Source organism: Neurospora tetrasperma, assembly GCF_000213175.1.
Source record: "Neurospora tetrasperma FGSC 2508 unplaced genomic scaffold NEUTE1scaffold_2, whole genome shotgun sequence".
Lineage (NCBI taxonomy): Eukaryota > Fungi > Ascomycota > Sordariomycetes > Sordariales > Sordariaceae > Neurospora > Neurospora tetrasperma.
The window spans coordinates 3,607,925-3,619,428 of record NW_009799100.1 but is presented as its reverse complement, the minus strand read 5'-3'; the positions used below and the strand labels follow the sequence as shown (position 1 = coordinate 3,619,428).

Genomic DNA, 11,504 nt, shown 5'->3' with positions numbered 1-11,504 from the left:
TTCATTGCAGAGTGAAGCGGAGGGGTCCAGAGGAATTGCCAAAACTGGCTGTAGAATAAGTTGTCATGTAAATGTGCTGAAGATGGTAGTTTCTGTCACTAGGGATCTTTGCGAAAGAGGGGTTGTTCGGGTGTTGGGTGTTGGGTGCCCGTGATCGTGATAGCGATACAGCCCGTGATGGGGGGTTTGCTGATAGCGTAGAACCATGGCGTGGGTGAGGTGTGTGTGGCTTAGCCGCCATATCCTGTGTTCCGAGAATTCGGATCCCAAAGGAATAATATCTGCTTGTATCGATAGGGATGATGTCGACACTTTGGGACACAGCATTGAGCAAGTTTGAGCGATGTTGGTGGGTTGCATTCTCTGCGATCTCAAGGTATCATCGAGGTATCTGAGACCGTCCTGTCGTTGATTTTGGCAATGTTAGCGGCTGCAGGCAAGTGTCCCTCCAACCATAACATCAACCCCTCACCGGGCTGTTGAACCCCACTATCAAGGCAGACGGCTCCCCTGTCACGGCCTGTCCCTCTGGTGCACCCAATCTCAAACACAGCGTGCATCGCTTGCCTCATGTAAAACATCTCGCAAGGATGGAGTAACCCCGGCGTCAGCGTCAGCTTTGTTTTGGGTTCATCGCAAGGTTGTATATCGAAACTTGCTCATACGAGTGCGTACGATATGTAAAGAGTATACTTCCAGTATGAGGGATGGTCTTTGTCGATATTGACCTGCTCGTCCTGGTGAGTGAAGCCGCCGCTCTCGTCCCTCGCCGTCGGCAGTTCCGTCCGCGGGGAATTCAATAAGATAAGAAAGGTTGTCAAAGAGGTGTGTCATGCTGCAGTAGGTATCACCTTCATCGACCACGGAAGAAAAAATATCAGATGCTGTATCAAGTACGTAGAACTTGAGGTATCGTACTGCCGATGCTCGATGAACTGATAAAGGGGGCGGATAAAGTTGAGGTGACGGTACAACAAGTTGATACAAAGACGGATACTTTGGAGGAAACGGTGACTGACAAATTTCTACAAATCTAATTCCCTGCTTTATTCATGAGATCGTTTGAATCTGAAATGGAAGGAATGGATAAATTGTTTTTCAGCACATTCAATGCCTAGAGGTACTTACACTGAGCACCCTTCAGTCTCCGGCTTGACTAGTAGTCTCTTCCTTCCGCCGTTTGTCGGGTCCGGCCCGGTCTTCACGCAAAAATGTGGAGTCAAGGGGCTGTGGATGCTCGGCGGGCGCCGTGACTGCCCCCGCTGGCCCGGGAGGTCTGTCCCGTCCCTGTGGGGCAAGTGACCCGCTCTCTTCCGTCGTCTCGTGGAAGGGAACTCGCGCGACACCCGCAGTTTTCACCATGACGCCAATTTCACTTCGTTACCAACTCGCGGAAAGGCCGAGCACCCAATAATCAATCGCCTTTATCATCAATCATCAACTGCCGGCACGCATGAAATCCATGTTCCTTACCGCGTCTTTATCGTCAGCAAATTCCGGGATGCAGGACTTGGGCACGCCACGAAAGTGGTGATGATATGCCTATCAGCGCTCAGCGCAGTTCTTGTACGACAGGACTTCATATCAATCCCAGCTGAACATGGACCAAAAGGGTCTCGACAAGATGAAGGGGCCGATGCTGCCTTGCAAACAGCCTTACCTTGTCTTCCGGCAGGCAACGAGTCAACAAGGCAGATCACCCTTCATGATCACGCGTTCCTACGCACGCATTTTCAAAGGACTTTGTCCGTCCAACTGTGCCTTGACGCCGATTTCGACTAAACTGAGACTGCGGCAGCGAAGATAGGGAATGGCAACTTGACTGCGAGGGACAGACCATGGCATTGTCCCACGTTACGAACAGTGAGTGCGTGCCTGCCAAGATCACTTGCAACAGTCTTGTCAGCTGTGGTGCCTGTCAAGAATCAAGATGCCATCTGCACTCAAGTGCCGGTCAAGCCACGCCAGTTGAACATCCATCCTCCCATCACAACAAAGACAACATCTTCAAAGAGGCAGCCAATCCGCCGTCTCCTTCTGCTGGGCCTGTCACCGCCCTCAATCTGCAGCCAGGGACAGTAGGTTCAAGGTGACCAGGCCGACCAAAATGTGTGGCTAGTGACCAGTTGAGCCAGTCAGAGTTGCTCTTACAGACGGTCCAGCCCCAGCAGAGAGTCCAGAGCAACTCAAGGAACTCCCCAAGTCCTACGAGTGACCCCGGCTCGCCAACCGCAAAGTCCTAAGAAGAATGGCGTACCACTGGCCGACAACCTCACTTTGCTGAGCTGGCTTGCCATTAGCTACCTAGGCTCTCACTTGCTTACCCTGTCCGCCACAGGCCGTGAATACCGAAGCTCTAGTTTTCTAGGACCTCAACCACGACCCGCGCGCCATCGCGTAATCCCGTTGATCCGGCTCTTCTTTCACAATCTCACTTCCTCTGGCCAATGCCCCTGCTCGCGATCCAGTCTGCATTAAAACAAACAATGTGTGGCGAATGATTTCTCAGATGACCGTGCCTGTGCCGTCTGTTCTTTCACTTTGCTAGAGAGTATCGTTCCTGGCACCGCCATCAGGGATCCTCGTTGCTGCTGCCGCTGCTGTTGTACCTACTTTACTTGCCCACCTGCCTACCTACCTTTGTCCTGCAAGACATCCGTACACGCACCTGGGAAGATGGACGCTAAGAAGCAGGCGCCGTCTCTTCTTGACGACGACTCCTTCTCCTTGACCTCCTTCATCACTGGATACACGTCGTCTACAACAAGAACGCTATCGTCATATCATCCAAGCCAACATCAGATCGGTGGGGATTCACAAAGCTTATATCAGCCCTATGGGGTCCATGCTTCTCCTTTTCATCCCATTTTGGACCCGAGCCTGGTACCTCCCCAACAACAACAACCACAACCACAACCACAGCCACAGCAACCCGAGCATCAACACACGTATCAGCAGCATCGTGAGGAACTGTCGTGTGTGTATGTTTTCTTCTCTCCTGGCCCCGCCATATCATATTCTGGGGTAAGTCTGAGGCTAAGTGTGCATTACAGGACCCAAGAAACTCTCCGCCAGGACTGTGCCCAGGCCAGATTTATCATATGGGCTGCAGTAAACCGCAACCTATGTCCAACTCTAAAAGACGAAGAACGTTCAAAATGTCCACTCCACAAGTGCCAGCTACTGCTGAGCGACCACGAGTCAATGCTAAAGCACCTGGTCAACTGCAGGTATCTTTCGACCGGAGAGTACTGGTGTCCTCAGCATAACCGGGTCGAGCGCTTTGACGACGTTAAGTGCAAGCGATGTCTCAGCCATCCATCTAAGAGGAGGAAAATGTTGTTCATGGCCAAGAAGTTCTTCCACGGATTAGGTCACAAATCCAAGCGGAGTCAGGATTCGGGATTCGATGTTGACCATGATTCCAGTGCGCCGCCGCCTTACGAATTCCTGAGCGCTGCCTCGGTTGATCAGCCGATCATGATGCAAACTCAACCTACCGAACTGGAATCGGTGATGAGATATGAAATCGACTCAGTGGAAGTGTCCACTATCTATAACAATCCCGAGACAGGACTGGAAGCCGGTGTCGACCCGCAGGCACTTATGGTACCCGCTCCATCCATGGTGCTCACCTCGTCCCAGACCTTGCCCGGGATACCTGAGACGTCCGAGGGGATTTCCGAGCTCGAATGTACCGAACCCTCCCATCCGCTTCTCTCATCTTATCAAAGTTTCATGGGGATGAACTGGGAAGGCTCAGGGGCTTCCCACTCAGCATCACCATTCCCCTGTACCTTACCGGACGATGCCTCAGGGCGCAGCAGTCAGAGTAGGCCGAGCCTTCAAGTCAACACTCAGGGTCTAGCGGGACGCCGTCTCCCACAGCGGCACAATTCCAGGCCTGCCGTAGTCCCTTCTCGCAGGCACGGTCTATCTCCTCAGTCATCCGTCAGGTCCAATGCAAGTGCGGATACCATCTTTACCACCATGAGTTCGACGCTGGTGTCCCCGGTAACGGATTACAGCGAAGGATTAAGCTCTGACGTGGCTTGGTCAGTCAACCATACCAAGATGACCGATGAGTTTAACGAGGTTGTTGAAACATTTTACAATGCGCCGTTCCCCAACATCCTTGATGGACCAGCTGAACTCCCGGCAGAAATTCATGTTCCGCAAATGCCGGATGATCTCCTTTTTCCCCTGGAGATGCCATCGGCAGACTCGACATATCCAGCTCAGCTTGACCTGACAGCAGATGATCCTATGGACATAGTCGAGCCTGAGCAAATCGAAGTTCACAATGATAACATCTGCAACCCCGAGGTCGAGACGATGATAATGTCAGCCTGGGATCTTATCCAGGAACATTTATCTGCGTCAAGACAAGCAATCCAAGATATCCCGGATAACCACTTGGCCAACAAACTCCGAACAATGCCATGTAAAGAGATCGCGCTTACAGGTTTACAAACACTCCAGCAAATGCTTCAAGGGGAGCAGCCTTCGTCATCAATGGATTTTCTGTGTTTAATCCACGTCATATATGCTTTCAACTTTGTCACTCGGCAGGAACACATGGAACATGACGCGAAGGGATTGTTCTTCCAGTCTCTGGCCTACGAGAATCTACTTCAAGCCGAAGAAGGGACCGTGTACCGCCAATTGGTTTATCACATTCTGGAACCATCGGGTATCACGCCTGGGGATCTCGGTAACTTTCGTGCAAAGTCCTCTGTTGTGCCTTTGAGCAGATCATCTAGTCTGAAAGGCAAAGCTCCCACTACTCGCATAGATATAAGTAGCACCCATTCTGACACCCTCCTGGTTGCAGGATGCCGGTTTTTGGATGGTAAGTGATGGTGTTTATTGTATCAACAATCAGAAACTAACAACAGATTGTTACAGAACTCGAAAGCTGCATTGTCTTCGGCCAACCATCGCACTCACTCGATATCAATAAGTCGGAACTCCATAGAAAGCACCAAGAAGTCCTTATGTTTTCCAGAAACCACGGATTCTCATCGGATGTCACGAAGATGCTCTGTGAACTGGTCAAATACAACGAGGATTTGCAACTACTCAAAGGAAAGCTTTCTGAAATCTGCAACAAGGTCAACAACGGGGTCATCTTCTCTGGTAGACGACTTGAGATCGAAGTTCTTCATGCTGGAAAGGTGAGTGTTCCCCTAATAATTTCTTATCAGTTACGAAAACAAGTCATGCTGATGAACGCATCAGGAGTCCATGCCCGCGAGTCGCTATCACAGTGACTACGTCCCGAAAGTCTGGGAACTGTGCGACGAGATCTACCTCAAGTATTTCGGAAGCGTCAACGATCGTGCTGTATACCACCAACTCGGCATATCAGTCATCCAATCCGTGATATCGGGGTTCGATATTCCTCAAAATCATTCCACAGTTACCACCACCGAAGAAAACCAAGACGAGCTAGCCCGCTTCCTAAAGGACCACACGGATATCGGCAAGGTTCCAATGGAAGCATACCGCAAATTCTCCGTACCAACAATGACACTTACTCCTCCCGAAGCTCTACATAGCTCCCATGTCGCCAGTCTCACAGCTACTTTCGGACCGCAACAACCACAACAATCACAACAACCACAACAAACCCGCCAACAACAACAACAACAGCAGCAAAAACAAGCTTCTCACCTTGGGGAAATACCTTCCGAAGACCAAGCCCCAGCCAGCACTACTGATCAAACCCAAAAGCCCGACTCTGACCCCCAACACCCACCCCAATGCCACCTCTGCGACTACCGTCCCGACGGCAACCCCCGCTGGTTCAAAGGCAGCATGGCCAAGCACATGAAGGTCAAGCACAGCGACCAGCCGGACAAGATCTACCCCTGCAAGTTTCCCGGTTGCAAGAGTAAGTATAAGAACCGCCCGGATAATTTGCGGCAGCATATGATTGAGAAGGGACATTGGGTTGAAGGAGAAGGGGGATGGAATAGTAGGAGTGGTAGTACGAAGAGTGAGCGGAGGCCGAGTAAGAAGAGGAAGAAGGGGGATGATTTTGTTGTGGGGAGTGATGGGAACTAGGCTGGATGGATGGACCTTGGAGGAATAGGAGGATAATGAGTTTGGATTTGATGGTGGTTAATGATTTGATTCTTACGATGAGCGAGCGGGCGAGCGAGCGCATGACGGCGACAATTTTCCTACTTTTTTTTTTTTTTTTTTTTTTTTTTTTTTTCTTCTCTCTCTCTTTTCTCCCTTCTTTCAACACGTCTTGGCTCGGGATTGATAATCTTTCACAATTTGTGACGGTGTTCGGCTTGGTGGGACTTTGGGAACTGGGACTGGGGCTGGGACTGGACTCCCACATATACAAGACTACAGCACAGGACATACGACCGCTACATCTTTGGCTCCGGTCTGGTGCGTACAGAACTATTTTTTTTTCTCTTCATTTGTGTATAGTATTTCCGCATGGCAGGCCTGCCTGGAGTTTAGGGATTTGAGGTCTGTCAAACCTCATTGTCGGGTTTGGCTGACCTAAAGGGTTTCTTTTTGGTTTGGCCGTTGATCACAACAGCATTCTGTTCAGTTGCGCGGGCGGCAGGCAAGGTTAGCAACCGACGGAAGCCTCAAAGGCATCGATTCGATTCGATATAAATCAGAAGCTGGCGGTCATCACCGGGGTGTGATGACTCGCTAGATAAGCTTATTTGACGTGTAATGGGTAATACCTACATCTCCTGCTTTTAACTTGATCGTTTCTGGCAAAAGTATGATTTTGGAAGTGTGGGTTTACAATAGGGTAGGTAGCTGAAGATAGAAACCCTCCCATATTCCTATTATCACATTCCTCCCATCCTTCTTGTGTCCGGTCTATAGTCAGGGTAGGTAGTCTGTCTTTATTTGGCTCCTTCCCTAATGGAATTATCCAGGCGCTCCACTAGAAGTGAAAGTAACTGCCAACCTACGCAACTAACCACTAGTAAACCGAATACAGTTGCAATTGCCTCCAGCTACCTATCTTTCACTTTGACAGATTACCCCCTTTGCAGGAACGAAATCTCTGGACAACTTGTCGCAAACCTCGACAAACCTGGCGGTGACGTTCAAGGATGTCCAGCTTGCTGGGTTGTCATGGTCTAGTCCCTTTTTACCACTTGTGTTTCGGCAGCCACAAAGAAGGATTACCTACGTGGAGTGAATACTGTGATGATCCTCTTGGTATGTAAGGTTCGCGCAAAGTTCAGTTGAAACTACCGTCAGGCTATATAGGATGCGTGGAACTTTTGTTCCTCACCCTAAGATTCTCCCGTATGTTGCATTCAACACAGTCATGATTTACTTGAAATCCCATCATGCATTTCCCTGTAATAAGCACGTTCCTGTTCAAGATATTCTTCCTCCTTCAGGCCTACTTGTTCAAGGGTCCAGAGTTTCCATTCCATAATCGACACCCAAAGTCAAAGGTCTCAGCAGATCCTCGTGACAATTGAATCGTCATCTACGAAACCTACTATGAGAACACTCACAACCCTTCAAGGATTCACATACCCTGGCTGAATCTTTCCCCATCCATCTCCCTTCTCCACCTTCAACTCCTTCACACACTTATCAAATTCCCAATCATCATCCCCGGGGCACCGGTCCAAGCACCTGATATTAATCGGGAAAACACCCTTGATCCACCTCATCACCATGTCCCCATTCTCTCCTTTTATGGCGGCCCCGATCTCGTCCTCGGTCGCGGCCGAGTTAAACTCGTTGGTCAGGTGCACGCCGCACGTCTTGCAAAAGGTCTTGCACATGAGTTTGGAGATGCAGGCGTACGAGGTCAGGTTTGCCCGGGATTGCGGGGCGAAGGAGAGTTGCTCGGAGGAGGAGGGGTAGATCCAGATGTAACCGCCCTGTTTGGCAATGAGTTAGCGTGGTGAGAGTATATGGTTGTGGGAAGAAGGGGTGGGTGGGAAGAGAAAAGAAAAAGAGGGAGAGGGATGAAAGAAGAAAAAGGAGAGAAAGGGAGAAAGGTGAAGAAACGGGGTTGAGAAGACGTACCCTCTGGCAAACACTACAATTGCAATCAATAACCCTCTCGTTGTACGTCTTGTCCAGCGGCCCTTTGGTCTTGACGGCCACTTTCACGGCGCCGCAATGGCAAGAGCCATGGTAGACGACGCCGTTCTCGACTTCGGCCGTGGGTTCGGGACCGTCAAAGGGGGCGGACTGGTATGGGGGCGGGATGCTTTTGCCGTCGAATCTGCCGCGGATCGATGCATCATGTCAGTCAACAGTCCCTCCAATCCAGTCTTGTCAGAGGGTAAGTAAGGTCTTTCAAACTCACTCCTTAACCTCCAAATCCCAGATCTTCAACTCCTGCAGCGCCCTCACATTCACCAAAACCCCCTGCCCTTCCTTCCCAGACTCCTCCTGCTCCTTCTTATAGATAGCACAAACTCCCGTCCCGCACACCTTACAGAACTTGTACTTCGTTCCCTTCGGGCCCGCCACATATTCGGTCAGTTTTCCCTCGTCCTTGACCACTTCAAACTTGTGGCCTTTGGTCGTGTCGGGGATCAACCAGAGGTAGCCCTTTTTGCGGCAGTTGGAGCAGTTGCAGTACTCGACAGTGGTGATTTCCGGAACGAGGAGGGTAAAGATGAAGGCGCCGCAGTGGCAGTTGCCACGGTAGGATTTGAGGGGTTTTTCCTGGGAGGAGGACATGATGGTGGGTTGGGTTTGTGATTGATTGATATTGAAGTTGGTGATGGAGGGGAGAGAAAGGGGGTTTCAAGCCGTAAGGCTGAAGAGGATGGAAAGTTTGGGAATCGAGTTCAATACTGACTCGCTTTCTCTTCACCTCTATATGTCCAAAGAACAGGCGCAACTGCCTTGATTAATATTCCCCAAAGCTTTACCGTCGGGTATCTACCCTACGATAGCAAAGGAACCTCAAATCTCAAACACCAAGAGCTAAGGGCAGGCACCACCTATTCTAGGCAGCAGCGTCAGCCGACGGCCTGCTTGCAGATGAATGTCAGCTTCGTTTACCACAACTGACCCCGCTTTCCCGTCTTACTTATTATTGTCATCATGCCGCACCCCCCGATTGAGGTAACATTCATCACACACATTTCAAGGCGTTTGGACGGAGGAAGAGGCTTGGTGTTTGTGTAACTCCCGTAATACTTTTGATGTTCCGGGGAGTTCATGCACCATGTATCTCGAAAGGCGTGCGGGGTTCAGGGCAGGCAGTAGATGACGGGAGCCACGCTATTGACAGAACGCGAGACGCGGTTCTCATACATACGATCCAAACTCCCCGCATCACGAACGCGCATATTCACACGCTGTCAGGTGATTCCAAATGAAAATAGATTACGGATAACTCAGCCCCGCAGAATGAGGGGGCCGGCTGACAGTCTGAATCATCTGTTGCCCGATTTGTTATCGTGGTTTGCTGCGATAGGCGTATTACATAATAAGCCCTCGTTGGTCAACGTTGCGTTCAATCCGTGTTATTTTTTTCTAAAAGGTTTGGTATCAATGGATAGATGAATGGATGGATGGGTCCTTGGATTGTTGAGCGGTGGGAAATAGAACGGTCGTGTCAGAGTACCAGAGACAATGAGGCCATTCACGCAACTTGAACACTGCCTTTGGAGATCTAGACTACGGTCGTGTTTTTGTCCGGATCAGGTGGTTAGTGCCATGAAGTTGTTCTGTCAACGTGGGTTGGTGATGACGGAGAGGAAGATCTCACGAGGAGAACCCTCCGCATTGGCCCCCACGCCGAGAGCAAAGGTCGGGGTTTTAGCGCCCGTCAAGGCGGAGAAAGGTGGATCCGTTCTCGGGGCCGGAACACGGACTGTGGACCCATGAGAGGCTCCACCAACGACTATGGCGTGGGGCAATTACCCCCGGAATCGTGTTTCCGGCCTGCTCGATCTGCCGACTGAGCTCAAATTGGAAATATCGAGATCTTTGAGTGGAGGACTGATGTTTGGGGTCCACATGGAAAGTGACGGAGCTGGCTTGCTTCACTGGCGTTGCTTTCATTATCGTAGCATTCCCTATTGCGAGTGGCTTTTGAAGGCGCAAAATGTCAGTACCAATGCGTTTCTGAAAACCCATCATCAGCTGATCCCCAAAGGTCTTCGAAACAACAGGTCAACATGGCCAGCACAGGTCAACATGGCCAGCACAGAAGAAGGAAAACTAGGCTCGTCAGGTGCTTTCCATTCAGGGGTTGAGACGGCAGGTCGGGTGTTGTAGGATGTTTTGCATTTTGAATGGTGTTGGCGAGAAGCTGTGATGGCTGGCGGTCAGCAACCTCTGTCAATACCAGACAAAACTTTTCCCCGGAACATCGTGGATGATTCGCATAAATGATGACAGGCTTCCCCGCAATATGGGGAGATGGAGGACCGAAGGGACTGTGGACATGATCCCACTAGACGGCTATGAACGTCTTGACATGGTCTGCAGCCTGCCTATCCCCAAAGTAATTGCTGCATGGTTGTTATGATTATTCGCCTCGTTTCCTTTGCAAGTTTCTTGTAAAAGTTCCGTACTGCTACTGACTGAGTAAACGTCTTTTCCTTCGGTATTGTATCTTGCCGTGGGGGTCCTTCCTGTCACCCGTCTGAGTCGCGCGTAAGACTAGGTAGGGTAACTCGAAGAAAGAGAAGGACAGCCAAGTCCGAAAAGTTATGCCTTTGTCGTCGATGGCAGCTTGATGGCATCTTGGATCGCTAGATTCGACTGAGGCGACTAGCGCGGCTTGGCCGGATGCTACCCGTCCCGAGCCACCCACGCCATCTACCTACTCACCGCACAGGACCTGGGGGTCCTTGGCCTATGTTGTTTTCTCGGTCAGGAACCAGAGCCGGAAGAAGGTTGCTGGTTGAATGGAAGTTTGAGAGACCCATTTATGCGCATGCCAGAAGCAGCCGTGAAACGATGACGTCGATCTCCACCCGAGTCGGACAACTGACGGAGGTTTGTGTAACAGAAGGTTGGAGGCTGCGGCGGCTCTGCTGGCTTCAAGATCATCTCACAATGTTCTTGTCCGATGAGACCTGTCAAGTTGAACGTGAAAAGGTTGCAGAGCGTTTGGTTTTTGGAGAGTTGCGATATTGATGGTCAAACAATGGAAGGGAATGTCTCGTTTCTTATCTCATCGATAGGTAGAGGTACCTTTGTCGAAGTGAACTTCTTGTTTCGCTCGTTTATGTCATAGGGCTCCAGCAGCTAAGAACGGAAGCTACGGCGGGTGGATTCGGTGACGGAGCTATCTAACTCATGAGGGGTAGGTAGGTAGCTGAGACTTGGGGATCCTTCGTTCCCGGACATGATCAACATTTTCTTCTCTTTCTCCTGTCGACCTTCCGGTGTCCTTCCATGTACCCAGTGGATGAGTTATATTTTCAAGGATTCATTCCATCACCTCCTCAACACTATAACCGGGCACCAGCAATCCCACAAACATTATTCAAGCTGTAGTTCTTTGATCGTGGAGG

At 50.4% G+C, this 11,504-nt stretch overlaps 2 protein-coding genes across 2 annotated transcripts; one reads left to right on the top strand and one right to left on the bottom strand.

The window, feature by feature from the left end:
* Positions 1 to 2,676: 2,676 nt before the first annotated feature.
* NEUTE1DRAFT_121265 (uncharacterized protein) lies at positions 2,677 to 6,189 on the top strand (the record flags this gene model as incomplete). Its single annotated transcript, XM_009851393.1, has 4 exons — positions 2,677 to 2,981; positions 3,054 to 4,852; positions 4,909 to 5,177; positions 5,242 to 6,189. 4 exons carry the CDS (start codon positions 2,677 to 2,679, stop codon positions 6,067 to 6,069), a joined length of 3,201 nt encoding a protein of 1,066 aa, XP_009849695.1.
* A 1,022-nt stretch (positions 6,190 to 7,211) lies between these two features.
* NEUTE1DRAFT_116523 (uncharacterized protein) lies at positions 7,212 to 8,884 on the bottom strand (the record flags this gene model as incomplete). Its single annotated transcript, XM_009851392.1, has 3 exons — positions 7,212 to 7,892; positions 8,041 to 8,242; positions 8,327 to 8,884. 3 exons carry the CDS (start codon positions 8,704 to 8,706, stop codon positions 7,524 to 7,526), a joined length of 951 nt encoding a protein of 316 aa, XP_009849694.1.
* Between the last annotated feature and the right edge of the window lie 2,620 nt (positions 8,885 to 11,504).